Source organism: Podarcis vaucheri (assembly GCF_965113315.1).
Source record: "Podarcis vaucheri genome assembly, chromosome: 4".
NCBI classification, from domain to species: Eukaryota; Metazoa; Chordata; class Lepidosauria; order Squamata; family Lacertidae; genus Podarcis; species Podarcis vaucheri.
Window position 1 is genome coordinate 25,321,199 of NC_138762.1, and position 14,273 is coordinate 25,335,471.

At 43.8% G+C, this 14,273-nt stretch overlaps 2 protein-coding genes across 4 annotated transcripts in view; both read left to right on the forward strand.

The window, feature by feature from the left end:
- RNF17 (ring finger protein 17) overlaps nucleotides 1–14,273 on the forward strand; it is a 107,247-nt gene that overhangs the window by 83,805 nt on the left and 9,169 nt on the right. The window lies entirely within an intron of this gene.
- The window catches only part of PARP4 (poly(ADP-ribose) polymerase family member 4), a 49,230-nt gene that overhangs the window by 14,090 nt on the left and 20,867 nt on the right, over nucleotides 1–14,273 (forward strand). For all 3 annotated transcript variants that reach the window (XM_082220378.1, XM_082220380.1, XM_082220379.1), the window contains exons 13-24: nucleotides 359–551; nucleotides 1,249–1,393; nucleotides 2,016–2,140; nucleotides 2,997–3,128; nucleotides 3,253–3,339; nucleotides 4,594–4,758; nucleotides 5,468–5,514; nucleotides 8,127–8,208; nucleotides 9,377–9,514; nucleotides 10,673–10,871; nucleotides 11,560–11,630; nucleotides 12,727–12,914. In XM_082220378.1, the coding sequence (XP_082076504.1) occupies nucleotides 359–551; nucleotides 1,249–1,393; nucleotides 2,016–2,140; nucleotides 2,997–3,128; nucleotides 3,253–3,339; nucleotides 4,594–4,758; nucleotides 5,468–5,514; nucleotides 8,127–8,208; nucleotides 9,377–9,514; nucleotides 10,673–10,871; nucleotides 11,560–11,630; nucleotides 12,727–12,914 (1,572 nt within the window). The remainder of the gene's footprint in view (nucleotides 1–358; nucleotides 552–1,248; nucleotides 1,394–2,015; nucleotides 2,141–2,996; nucleotides 3,129–3,252; nucleotides 3,340–4,593; nucleotides 4,759–5,467; nucleotides 5,515–8,126; nucleotides 8,209–9,376; nucleotides 9,515–10,672; nucleotides 10,872–11,559; nucleotides 11,631–12,726; nucleotides 12,915–14,273) is intronic.

Consider the following 14,273-nt stretch of genomic DNA (forward strand, 5'->3'; position numbering starts at 1 on the left):
TAGCACTATAAAGTCCTGCAAATGAGTTGGCATTTGGGTTTGTTGTAGGGTCTGGACCATAATAAACATAGGCTACATACACATCATACACTTAAAGCATGTGTCTTCCACAAAGAATCCTGGGGACTGTAGTTCGTCAAAAGTGCTGGGAATTCTAGCTCTGTGAGGGGTAAACTAGGGTTCCCAGGATTATTTGGTGAAAGTTATGTGCTTTAAATGCTTGGTATGTGTGCATTTTTGGGCTGAAGTGGCAAGAGCCACAAACCCCACATGCCTTTTTCTGTTGGTTAAACTCAAGCAAGTACTTAAAATATTTGTCCGAGTATAACCAACCAGCTTCTTCTTCTTTGTTTAACAGTGCATGCATCAACTACTCGTGGCCAAACAGAACAGATGGAACCCGGTTACTGCTGATTTGCGATGTAGCCCTTGGAAAGTGTTTTGAAACAGGTCACATGGACAGTTCGTTAACCGCAGCACCAGCAGGCTATGACAGCGTGCATGGACTTGCCAGGAAAAAGGGGAAACTGAGAAAGGGAAGAGACTTCAAGGTACCGGTTCGAGCTATGTTGTGGTGTTGCCCACTGTTGTCTTTTAAAGGCATAATATGCCTTTATAAGCTATGCCTCTGAAAATATTTATTGTTTATTGATTTAGCGCACTTGTGCCCTGCTCTTCAGCCAAAAAGGCTCCCTGAGCAGCTTACATGCAATCAAAACGAGACAGTGTGTACCAACTATCTAAAAGAAAAAGAGGGAAAAAAACACGACAAAAAAGGGAAGAGGGACTAGGAGGGAAGAGGAAAATCAAAATCACAACTAAAGCACACCAGTTTCTAAACATCCCTGACATAAACCCTCCAGCCTAAGGGGTCGTATTTGATGTAATCCCTACTCAGAGTAGACCCACTGAAATAAATAGACACAACCATCTGAGAGCCATTAATTTTAACCGGTAGATTTTGAGTAGAATGCAGTTGGATACAACCCTAGGCCTCAGCTCTGTGTCTTGTACATACCTCTCCACGATCCATCTTACCACCTAAGTCTGTTGCCTTTTTTGTATGTTCCTCAGTGACTTGTAAGTGGCTGCTGTGGAACTTTCTCTAGCTAAATTGACCTTTTGCCGCTGCCTGCTTTCAAAAGCTTCCTAAGTGAGGAGGCGACATATCGGCTTTGCTCACTAATGCATCAGTTGCTCTTGTAAAGCTCTCAACGTTTACTTCTTGTTTTCTTTTGTTTTCATAAGGATGACGAATTTGTGGTGTACAGAGCTAGTCAGGTCAAAATAAAATATGTGGTTAAGTTTTCCCTCGCCGGTGACAAAGTGAAGGAATTCCATCCTGAGATTCAGGATGTGCCGCCTTCCCTAGAGCATCAGCCACAGCCCGAAGGTGAGAAATTCTTACCTAAAATTGTCTGTTTCTTTGGTGTATTCTGCAATTGGAGTTTGAAATTGAAGCCTAACCCATTTCCTTGGTGTGGAGCTATAAAGATTATGCCAAGGAAAACCCATGAAAGAATGAGGAGGCTAAGGTGACTCCTGTTCCCTTCATAAGATCACATCTTTTATTCCATTACAGATCCTACCTATGCTCTACTTTTCTTTTCTCTGTTCCATATTTTAAAAAGTGAAAATCCAAACACAAAAGTTGTGCCCCAGTTTTTGTGTAAACACCCAAGCCATAGGATTGCTTATCCCATGGGCTTTTGGTCTGATCTAGCAGGAATTATTAATGCTTTTATTCTCTTTCTCCACTTTTATTACATGAATACAGGTGCATATGAGCATATTTAGTTTCTCTGTTACTTTTTTCCTTGCTTTTAAGTAGCAGAACTAACATTTGCCATCAAGGCCAGGCAAGATAGTTGCTTACAGAGAGTTTTTTGTTTTCGTTTTTTTTTTTTTACACTTTTAATGCTGAAAATTACTCTGAACCTTTACAACAAAGGGGGGTTGCCTTCAATAAATCATCTCTCTCCCCCACCCCACCCTGCCTCTTAATATTTCTTTAGATTATCAAATGCCAAGTAAAAATCTGCTGAATAATGTGACTGCTGGTCTTCTGGACAGATCTGGAAACCCAATTCCTCTCAAAGGTCTTCATATCAAGGGACGAATAGTAGACTTCGTAGCAGAGGTAATGCCAAGGCATTCATATTTCTTTTCTAGGGATGTTAAATATTTCCTTGTGGGATTTTATTTTATGTTTATTTATTTATTTATTTTTACAAAGTGTAAAACAAATCTGTAGACAAATCCTAGCCGTGATTAATATTGCTTTTAAATATTCAGTGAGTTAAGTGTGTTATATTAGCAGACTCTCAAATTTTTAATTAAAACTTTGATTTTTTTTCAGGGGACAGTAGGGGCAACACAAATACATTTATTTGTTTCTTTGTTTATGTGTCTCTTCCTACACACCATACCTAAGGTGCTGAAACAACTAAAAATCTGGTGGGAATCAATAAGTAGTGGGAAAGTGTAATTCTGGTGGTCAACAAAACAAATTTAAAGATTCTCTCAAGGTAAATCTTTAAAAATGTAATATAAACACTGACAATTGGGAAACACTGTCTGTGAGCACTCTGGTTGGAGAACAGTCTTTACCAAAGGTGTCATGGACTTTGAAGATGCTTGAACTCGGGACGAAAGGGAGAAACGTGCTAAGAGGAAGGCATGTTTGACAAACCCTCACCATGATCAACTCCCACCCAGAAACCTATGTCCCCACTGTGGAAGGACATGTGGATCCAGAATTGGCCTCTATAGTTACTTAGGGACTCACTGTTAAGACCGTGTTCATGGAAGACAATCTTACTCGGCTACGAGTGATCGCCGAAGAAGAAGAAGTACATGAAACATTTCCCAGAGGGTGTTATTTAAAATGTTAATCTTGGGAAGGAAAGTGCTTCCATAAAAAATGTTTTTATTGGGATCCATGGCCTGGTGTTTACCTCATATCTATCCGGAATACATGCATGTATTTCTTTCAGGTTGTGGTGTTCCAGGTCTATGAAAATCAATCAGACAGCCCCATTGAAGCAAAATACGTATTTCCTTTGGACGACACAGCCGCTGTATGTGGATTTGAGGCTTTCATTAAAGGGAAGCATATAATAGGAAAGGTAAGATTATTCAGGGACGGGAGGAGGAGACAAGATATACGGCGGTGGGACTGCAGTAAATGTGACATTTCGAAAGAACCTATTTTTAAAAAAATCAGGATGATTTATTATATAATTTCAACAGGTTAAGGAAAAGGAGAAGGCACACAGAGAATACAGAGAAGCCATCAGTCAAGGACATGGAGCTTATTTGATGGATCAAGATGCACCGGTAGGTGTAGTAACAAAAAATACTTATGCCTTTATAAGAGATCAGCATACACTGGCCTTCGTTTGTTTTACTGATGAAACCAAGCAAGGTGCTCTGGCTTGAAAGCTGTACCCTGCATATGAAAAATGTTCTGAACGTATATATTCAGATAAGGCTCTACAACCCCAGAACCAAATGTATACTATAGCAAGTATCTCGCACATACACACCTGTCAATTAGCAGGTGAAGGTGGAGGAGACTGGCACCGTAACAAACTCTGTTTTTTTGCTCCCCTTAGGGCTTAGTTTATTATTTGATCCTGACTTGATTTTAGGATGAAACTTAATTATTGTTTGATTTTATACCAATGTTATATATTTGATGTTAGCCTCCCTGAGCCCGGTTTCAGCCGGGGAGGGCTGGATACAAATAAAAGTTTATTATTTATTATTAGCCACCTCTTGCACCCCTGCTTTCCCCCTGGGAAAGCTTATTATTCTTATTATTGTTGTTATTATCAAAAATTTGTATACCACCCTTCAGTCATAGATAGCAGGACAGCTCATGACATAAGAATACAATACAGTGGCACCTCGGGTTACAGGCGCTTCAGGTTACAGGCGCTTCAGGTTAGACTCCACTAACCCAGAAATAGTACCTTGGGTTAAGAACTTTACCTCAGGATGAGAACAGAAATCATGTGGTGGCAGCGGGAGGCCCCATTAGCTAAAGTGGTGCTTCAGGTTAAGAACAGTTTCAGGTTAAGAATGAACCTCCGGAACGAATTAAGTACTTAACCCGAGGTACCATTGTATGTATAAAAAAATACAAAAGACATCATAACAATGAGAACAAAAACGGACCAATGATCTCCCCTCTCACAACGCATGTGAAAGGGGATTGGATCTCAATCAGTCAAAGGCCTAGTTGAAGAGCAAACAGCTATTTGGGTTTTCTCCAGTTTGGAAAAGGAGCAGAGCAAGGGGGAAACCACTCAATCCCGTGCTTTCTAGACATGGAACAAGCAGAAGTGTCGTCAAGCCCTTCTAGCCAGCAATTATTTGTGGTTATTGCCAACCACACTACCTTTCCCTCTTCCATTAGCCCTGTGTGGCATGAGGGAGACTCTCCCCAATTGATGGGTTCCCAGCAACACCTCCAGGGCCACAGACTAGTCTGGGACGTTTTCAGTATGCTATAAAAGAAAGCAGGCCATGTCATTGTTTTGTAAATGGCGATTTGCTTCTGTGGACATTTCAAATATCCTTCTGTAGGACATCTTCACCGTTTCTGTGGGAAACCTGCCTCCTTCAACCAAAGTCCTCATCAAAATCACCTACATCACGGAGCTCAGTTATGAGAACGAATGCCTTGCCTTCCACTTGCCGGCTGCTGTGGCGCCTTGGCAACAAGACAAAGCGCTGAATGAGAACACACAGGTGAGGGCCTCTTTCCATCAGAAGGAAGGAAATCCTGCATTATAATGGTGCAAACACAATTGTTGCCGTTCTCCACAACTTCATATTTAATTGCACCCAGTGCTGTTGTAATGGTTTCTAAGGGGTTGCTCGTGTGTAAGCAGGTGCCTATCTTCCTGGCTGGGTGCAAACACCTGGCTGGGCGGCCAAAGTGAACCTCCTCTGTCCGGACAGTCACTCACCCGTGGCTGACTCAGTCGCTGGCAGAATCCGTGAGTGGGCGTTTCTTAAACTTCTTCCAGCAAAGAAGCTCTTTGACGCCTAGTCTCCTCCTACTCTCTCTGCGCGAAAGCCTTCTGCGCAGGGAGGGCGTGGGCAACGGAGGACCCCTACTCTCCCGCTGGTCCCAGGCAAGGAGTCATGAGATCGCCTCGCCACTTCCCCCATCTGCCCCCCTTCTCCACTGGTGCTACACTGATTCTCCTCCCCAGAAGATGGGCTGCTTCTCCCGATCCCTGGACGCTCTCTGGAATCCCTCTGGCTTTTGCGCTCTCCCTCCAGTACTGATGGCAGTTCCCTGACAGCTGTTTTTCTGGAAAGAGAGATGCTGGAACTTGCCATGAACACCACCCTTATAGAATGGCTATGGCACCCACCTAATGGTGGGTTTCAGCCGGAAAAAGGCCTGATTGCACCCATACAGACCTCATTGTTTTTGTTTGTTAACTAGGACTCAGTAAGGAAAGTTTCCATTAGGCCAGGTGGAACAAAACCAGGGTAAGTAGACTAAAATTGTAATGTGTCCTTTAAAAGATGTGTCTGTATTTTAAATAAATGCATGGTTTTTTTCTTTAAAAAACAATATTGCAGATTGAAGCATTTGTTTTTCCTCACTTGCATTTATTCATCACTTTCTGACAGTAAGAGCTATTCAACACTGGGACGGCTTCCCTCGGGAGGCTGGGGGCACTTCTTCCTTGAAAGTTTTAAAGCAGAGATTGGGTGGCCATCTGTCACGGATGCTCTAGTTGAGATTTGTGCATTGCAGGGGGTTGGACTAGATGACCCTTGAGGTCTTTTCCAACTCTACAATTCTGTGGTTTTTATAGCCATGAAAAGACAGGTGCTCTGTGCTTTCTAAGCAATTTCATCAATTTATCTTTAAATTAAGGTTACCAGATTTTTTCCAAAGAATCCGGGGACACTTCTTTTTTTTTGAAAAGAGAAAAAGAAGTTATAATAATAATAATAATAATAATAATAATAATAATAATAATTTATTATTTGTACCCCGCCCATCTGGCTGGGTTTCCCCAGCCACTCTGGGCGGCTTCCATAGAAACCAAAAAACACTAAAATATCATACATTAAAAACTTCCCTGAACAGGGCTGCCTTAAGATGTCTTCTGAATGTCAGGTAGTTGTTTATCGTTTTGACATCTGATGGGAGGGTGTTCCACAGGGCAGGCGCCACTACCGAAAAGGCCCTCTGCCTGGTTCCCTGTAACTTGGCCTCTCGCAGTGAGGGAACCGCCAGAAGGCCCTCAGCGCTGGACCTCAGTGTCTGGGCTGAATGATGGGGGTGGAGACGCTCCTTCAGGTATACTGGGCCGAGGCCGTTTAGGGCTTTAAAGGGCAACACCAGCACTTTGAATTGTGCTCGGAAACGTACTGGGAGCCAATGTAGGTCTTTCAAGACCGGTGTTATGTGGTCTCTGCGGCCGCTCCCAGTCTAGCTGCCGCATTCTGGATTAGCTGTAGTTTCCGAGTCACCTTCAAAGGTAGCCCCACGTAGAGCGCATTGCAGTAGTCCAAGTGGGAGATAACCAGAGCATGTACCACTCTGGCAAGACAGTCCGCGGGCAGATAGGGTCTCAGCCTGTGTACCAGATGGAGCTGGTAGACAGCTGCCCTGGATACAGAATTGACCTGCGCCTCCATGGACAGCTGTGAGTCCAAAATGACTCCCAGGCTACGCACCTGGTCCTTCAGGGGCACAGTTACCCTATTCAGGACCAGGGAGTCCTCCATACCAGCCCGGAGAGGAAATCTAACCCTCCCACCAGTTATTAAAAAAAGTTAATTTTTTATATAAAAAATAAGTAATGTCTTCTCTTCTGTGGTCTCCTCTGTCACTCGGCCTTCCTCTGGGCCCCGGCCTGCTCTCTTGGAGCGCTAGCTGCCGTGGAGTAGGCTCAGGTTGGGTCTGGGCTTGGCCACGTGTTCTTGCCCTCCCAGTGCTCTCCTACCTTTCATCCTCAGCGGCGGCAGCAAGGTCAGGGCTCCCCTCTTTTTTCTCCTTCCTCTTTCTCTCTCTTCCTTCTTCTCCTCTCCTCCTTCTCTCTGCATCGGCTCTGGGGTTTTCCTTGCCCCGGAGCGCCACTGGGCAGTCGGCTGAGTGGCTGGGCACTCTCACTTCCGGCTCGATTTGGGTCACGGGGGGAGAGTCAGTGGTTCCCCCAGTTGACATCCCCTTGGCGGCGGCAGCAGCAGTGGCTGTCTCAGCAGCCCGGAGCCAGCCTGGTAGCACAGTTGGCTCTGGCTGGCTTCAGGAGCTGCTCGGTGCTGTGGCACCCGCCATGTTGCCTCACCGGAAGTCCCCATATGATGTGTCTTGTGCCGTTGAACCAATCACACAACATTCATTCCCTGTTAATAAATCTACATCACTTAAAATATAAATCCTGGGACATTAAATGAAATCTGGGGACATTCCAGGGATGGATTTTGTCCAGGGACGGATTTTGTCCAGGGACAGATTTGTAAATCTGGGGACTGTCCCTGGGAAATGGGGACATCTGGTAACCATACTTTAAATGGGGTAAAAAGACCTCTTCAGTCAGGGAATATAACATGTGAGGAGGAGCTTTGGGGACAAGTATGTTAGCTATGCCTTCTGACCCTGCCTCCCTCTGCAAGTTGAAGGGCGACAGTCCGAAATGGACTGCCTGTTTCTGCTCCCCACTGTGGCAGAGCTTATTTTAGGCTTGGACCCTCATTTGGTGTTATTCCCCCTCCTCTCCCAGCTGCCTCCATTGCCCTATCCCCTGCTGTGCAGAAGGGTCCCGGACCCCCTAAAGATGGTTTTCCTGGAGATTTGCAGTGAGGAGGAGTGGACAGGAATCTTACCTTCCATAAACGTCCTTTACCTTCCATTAATATACCTTAGGATCCAAGTCATAGTGAAATAGCATATTTTATGTATCATCTACAAAGCTGTTTTTCTGCTAGGTGGAAGTTTGATTAATTAGCACTTTGATTACAGTGAAATCTAGTGAATATGAAAGAAAACATGCTATGTTGTTCCTTATTGGGGGGAGGTGTTTGTGTGTGTATGTATCACACACCAATCCTGACCTATTATATAACATATGGTTTCTCTATCTCAGTGGATTCTCTTTGGAAATGTCAGTTGAAATGCCCTTTGAAATTAAAAACATTAGCAGCTGGACACATCAGCTTGAAATAAAGGTAAGCAAATCTCCCTGGTACATCTGTTTTTCAGGGCAGGGCAGTTTGTAATTGGGGGGTGGGGTGGGGAAAATAAGTGAACCGAATTGCACCTCCTGTTTTAAAAGGAACTATCTATATTTGTGCAGAAGTCAAGCTTGTAACATGGAAATGTGGATAGAGAGATAGAGAGAGGCAGATAGATAATTATACCGTGCCTTTCTAGATGTGCAGCTGTAAGGTGCTTTACAAAGGAATCATGAATAAGACAACCCCTGCCACCCCACACTCTCAAACATCACAAGTACAGTGGTACCTTGGTTTGCATATTTCTTGGCCTGCATATGTTTTGGATTACAAACATGTCAAACCCAGAAGTTCATGCCCCGGTTTGCAACCTTTTTTTGGATTACAACCCATTTTTTTGGATTATGAACAAAAAATCTTTGGAGGCCCCATTGGCGAAAGTGCATGTGACGTTTGCCCTCCTATGTGTGTGACATCATACTGGGTTCATAGGGAAAGCGTTAACTAATTGTAAAATGACTAACCAATGGGAACCCGAGGGGCAGAGTTAACTGTGTAAAAGGTTTAAGCACAGAGAGGAGTTAGAGTTAGAGTGGTTGAGAAGACAGTCTGGAGTTAGACTAGAGAGGGAAGATAAGTCTGTGGGTTGGGCTATTCTGGTGTGAGATAGTGAGAAAATTTGTTAAGAGGAGTCAGTCAAACAGTTGAGATAATCAGTCAGAAGGTATTAGGAAGGTATAGGCCGGTAAAGAAACTAAAGTTAAGATACTGACAGGAATATTATCTGAAAAACCATAAACTTGTTATTTGTTTGTAAAATAAACTTGTTTTTTTGTTCACTTTTAACTGTTTTACCAGAGAGTAACTGGTTGGTGGCAGCGGGGAAGCGAGCACAGTGGTGGCACAGGGATCAATAGACCATTAAACGTCTGGGGATGTGATCGCCACAGTGCACCTTGGGTTACAACCTGTTTTGGTTTACAAACGGACCTTTGGAACGGATTATGGTTGTAAACCAAGGTACCACTGTACATCATATTTTTTTGTGGGGGAGCTAAATTGGGAGGGGACCTCTCAAAAGATTAGGATGCAAATTATTCAGGCCTTTTTGCAACAACAGAGTCCCACCCCCCTTCTCTCTCCTCTCCCTTCCCACCTTCAGAAAACTGACTGTAAAGCTGTGGTTCGGACTGTTGACAACAGTTTCTTGGACACCAGTGGCTTTGCAATGGAAATCTTTATCGGTGATGTCCATTTGCCCAGAATGTGGGTAGAAAAGCACCCGGGCAATGAGACTGAGGTAACTCCTATTTTATTCTTTCTTTAAGATATTTTCTATTGCATCTTTGGATGACTCTTCCAGGGGCAGTTTACTTATAGTACATTGAAAGAAAACAATAAAAATGCAGCAGGTGTGAAAATAATAACTAAAAACAAACAAACCATTAGAGCAGCATGAAAGAGATCAGCATCTGTTCTTATAGAACAAACTAGACGTGATGTTAAGTTTTCATTTAATGTGCCGATTTCCTTTAAAAGCAAGCAGCATTAGCAAAAGAGGGGAGCTGATAAGTAACAGGGCCCAGTTGGGAATTTTCTCTCAATGTAAAGACCAGCTTTAGAAAAGGGACTTTTTCTCAAGACCACAATAGTTTTAAGGGGGGTAGGGAGGGTTAGATTTCCTCTCCATGCCTGCTTCTAACCCGGCATGTTATAAACAAAGACCAGGCCCTGCGCAGCCAGGCAGATCATAGAATTGTAGAGATGGAAGGGACCCCGAGGGTCATCTAGTCCAGCCCCCCCTGCAATGCAGGGATCTTTTTCCCAGCACGGGGCTCAAACCCACAGCCCTGTTGGAGCCCACGTCCTGCAGCCCAGCCCACGGGGGCTGACCCTGCTGCCATCCTCGTTTAGGGTCCCACCTGGCGTTGCAGCCACTATTGGTTCAAGCCCTCTGCTTGGCGCAACTGCCAGTTATGCCTTCCTCCCCCAGGTGTGCTTACCCTGAAGCAGTGCAGTACTCCCTCTTGGGTCCACCAAAGAATCCTTCCTGAAGCATCTTGTATGGATCTGGCCAGTTTACTTTTGTTTTTTTTTAAATGATGATGTTTTTGGCACATAAAGAAGACTGGCAGGTCCTTTGCCAGTTTCTGGATCCCAGCAAATGTACCTTTCCAACTTCTGGCTGTGCCTTTCTCTCTTGTTTTGGCATTGTGAACATTTGCCTGACACCCCTGGTGAACTAAGGCTTCGTCGCTGTTGCCCATCTTTTAGAAGACATCTGAAGGCAGCCCTGTTCAGGGAAGCTTTTAATGTTTGATGTATTAGAGTATTTTAATATTTTTTTTGGAAGCCGCCCAGAGTGGCTGGGGAAGCCCAGCCAGATGGGCGGGGTACAAATAATATATTGTTATTATTATTATTATTATTATCATCATCATCATCTACGTCCTTTTAGGCGTGCATGCTTGTGTTTCAACCGGAGTTCGAATCGGCACTTGACCCTCTGAGCACCAGCGGGGAGACCGTGATCTGCCTCGATTGTTCCAATTCCATGGGAGGTTCGACATTCCAGCAAGCCAAGCAGATTGCCCTCTATGCTCTAGAGTTGTGTACTTTTACTACGAGAAATATAAGCGTTATCAAATTCGGCACAAGTAAGAAAAGAGCTCTTGATCTATGACATGTTTCTCTCTTTCTCTCTCTTTGTATATTTCACTCTCCATGCAGTATGTGATCTTTGGAACACCCTAAGGCTCAGGGCTGATCTGTTGGCTTTATGCAGACATTTGCAATTGATTGATGCTGTTGTCTAAAATGTGTATTATTTCTTTCATCAGGAGGCATCCCTCGGGAGGCTTATTGTTTTATTTAGCACCTTAAGGGTGCAATCCCACCCTCTGCTCAGGGTCGGCACAATGATCAGGTCCAGATCAGACCCAATGACAGGAATCCTGGGGCAGCTCATCCCTCTTTTCTTCCTTTCCTGATAATTTCTCAGGGCTTTCCACTGGCCCGTCAGCAGAAATAGCCCAGCAAGCTGCCTCCTTGCATTTTCGGCTGGCAGACGGTCGGTGCCTGGCAGGAAGCCAACTCATCCAGCAGAGCTTAGTGGAAGGACACCTCTGCACAGTGCACACCCCCACAGCCTGACAAAAAGGGATGTTGATGTTGGATTTCTCTGCCAGCGTGCTATTTCTTTGCTATACACTGCTTAACCTGGGAGTAAGCTTCGTTTAATCCAGTGAGACGTACTTTGGCATAGATTTGCATAGGGCTCCACTGTAAAAATACAGAACTTCCTTTATTAATAAAGTTCTGTGTTGTTCTGGTTTTCCTGTACAGGTTTTGAAGAATTTCCTTTCGATCCTAAACCCCACAGGGCGGATCTTGCACCTCTGAAAAACTTTATTCTAGTAAGTGCATATGTTTTAGCATGTTTTTAATATTTTGTTAGGAGCTGCCCAGAGTGGCTGAGGAAACCCAGCCAGATGGGTGGGGTATGAATAATAATTCATTCATTCATTCATTCATTCATTCATTCATTCCATCTGTGCACTTAAGTCTTTTGTGGTCTGCCAAATATAATAATAAAGTGTTTTCCCTCATGTAACAAGATCTCCATTGTTCGCTCTTATCCGTTAGTTTCATATTCCTTCATTCCCCACATTTCAGTATCACCCTTTTATGGATTATTTTGAATAAAAGCACATTAAGGAAAATACGCACATGAAGCTTTTTAAAAATCCACAGGGTTCCCAAGCAGTTTCTCACCCCAATACTGACCCATTCCAGCTCTGCTTGGCTTCAGCCGGGTTATGAAGTTCCCTTATTTCTCTGCTGCTACAAGTCTCAGTAGACAGGTGGCATGATGGTGCAAAGCAGCTTCATCTGATTGTATCTTCAATGAATAACAGTGTGCTCATGTCTTTCAACATTGAGAAAATTTATTTGCACCCAAATTACAGCGTGGTTTCCCACAAGTGAAATGAACTAATACTGCAGCCACACACAATATCTGGTAAAGAATGTTAACCTATTTGATGGGTAAAACTTGAGTGGAGCAATTGACCACCCTTATCCACACCTGATCACTAGTTGGTTAAAAACAAGGGTCTAAAATGACCCTTTCTGTGTATGTATGTATGTGTGTGTGTGTGTGTGTGTGTCTATGTCTATGTCTCTATCTCTATCTATCTATCTATCTATCTCATGGACAAGAAATACCCACAACATATATTGCAATATGGCATAGATAAGCAGGCACTACTCATTAGCTCATGCATATCACTTTGTGTTTTCCAAGTTGACTTACTGGTGAACTCATTTTGCTCGTTTACTGTAACCGCCTCCTTATTATGTACTGTAAAATAAAACGTTTAGTATTTTACCCTCCCCTGGTGCCCCATTAGTCATGTCATGTTTTATGATTTATATGTGTACAATTTTGCAACTAGAAAATAAATACCTTTTTTTAAAATTACCCTTTCTTGTTACCTTCCTCCTTCTTAGTCTGCCACAGCTTCAATGGGAAATTCCGATATATGGAAGGTTTTGCATTACCTGAGTTTGCTGTACCCTTCTAAAAGCAGGCGCAACATTCTTCTTATATCTGATGGACATATTCAGAACGAAGGCACGACCTTGCAGATTCTGAAGAAAAATACACACCACACTAGAATATTCACATGCGGAGTGGGGTAGGTCCAAATTGACTGAACACTTTGTTTTGTGCTCTCGGAAAATTACAAAGTGTATTTAATATGCCAGGCTTTTAGGATGGTAGAGTGAGTCATTTGCTTTGGTTGGCAGACTTGGGGCATCAGTAGCGCTCAGCCCAGTAGTCAGGTATCTGTGTTTTGTTTTTTTTTAATTATAATGTTTGCACATATTTTAAAAAATGTGTGTCCTTGAGCTCTCTTCTGTAAAGGATAATTATCTGGGATCATAATTGCATTTTGTATCAATGTTAAGATAAAGGGACAATAATGTAAGCAAATTGATAATATGGTTTGTCACCACAGCACTTGGCAGTGTAAACTTGTGGGGAGAAACCAGGTTGTACCTGAGGGCGTGAAAGTGCACTATTTGGAACCCCCCACCCCTATAAGCTAAAATATGAAGCTTTCATATCCTAAGTCAAAGTCTTGGTTTATCTAGCTCAGTATTGTTCATTCCGACCATCTGTTTTCCTTGATATCCTTTTGAGTGGAGACAGACCTACTCATTAGGCAAAATGAGGCTATTGGCAGGGGCTGGGGGGGTGAATTTGCATCTTAGGCCTTAGAGTATTTTAAATACAACTTGGGTTTAAAGGGATTTCCATTAATAATTTTAAAAGATGTCCAACTACTCCGGAAGAGTGATGGAGGTGCTGGCTCCCTCCTAGGCCACTCCTCCTAGACTTGCCTCTTTCTGAGGAAGGACCCCTCCATTTCTCTGGAGGGAGCCAGTGTGGTGTAGTGGTTAAGAGCTGTAGACTCATAATCTGGTGAACCAGGTTCGCGTCTCCGCTCCTCCACATGCAGCTGCTGGGTGACCTTGGGCCAGTCACACTTCTCTGAAGTCTCACAGCCCCACTCACCTCACAGAGTGTTTGTTGTGGGGGAGGAAGGGAAAGGAGAATGTTAGCCGCTTTGAGACTCCTTAGGGTAGTGATAAAGTGGGATATCAAATCCAAACTCTTCTTCTCAGAGCAAGGCAGGGAGTGGGGGCATGGAGCACAGCTAGCAGTGACAAAGCACTACGAGCCAGAAGCAGCAACAGTAGCTTAGCTTGACTGAACCTGTGATCTTCATACTTGTTCGTTATACACGCAAAGTATGTCCTCAGCTACTGAGCTATGTGCCCCCCCAAATCTCTTGGCTAGCTTTGCCCAGCTTTCTGCTACAAGTAGAAGCAGGACAAAGGTTTATTACTTAAGATATGTGGTTCAATTGAAGTAGAGGGAACAACCATTTTGGGTGGGACCAAGGCATGTGCAATGGCTGATGTGCACAATGTTTCTGGCCCTGGAAGGGGGCAGTACAAGGCAGGTTTACACTTGCTCTGCCAATGCA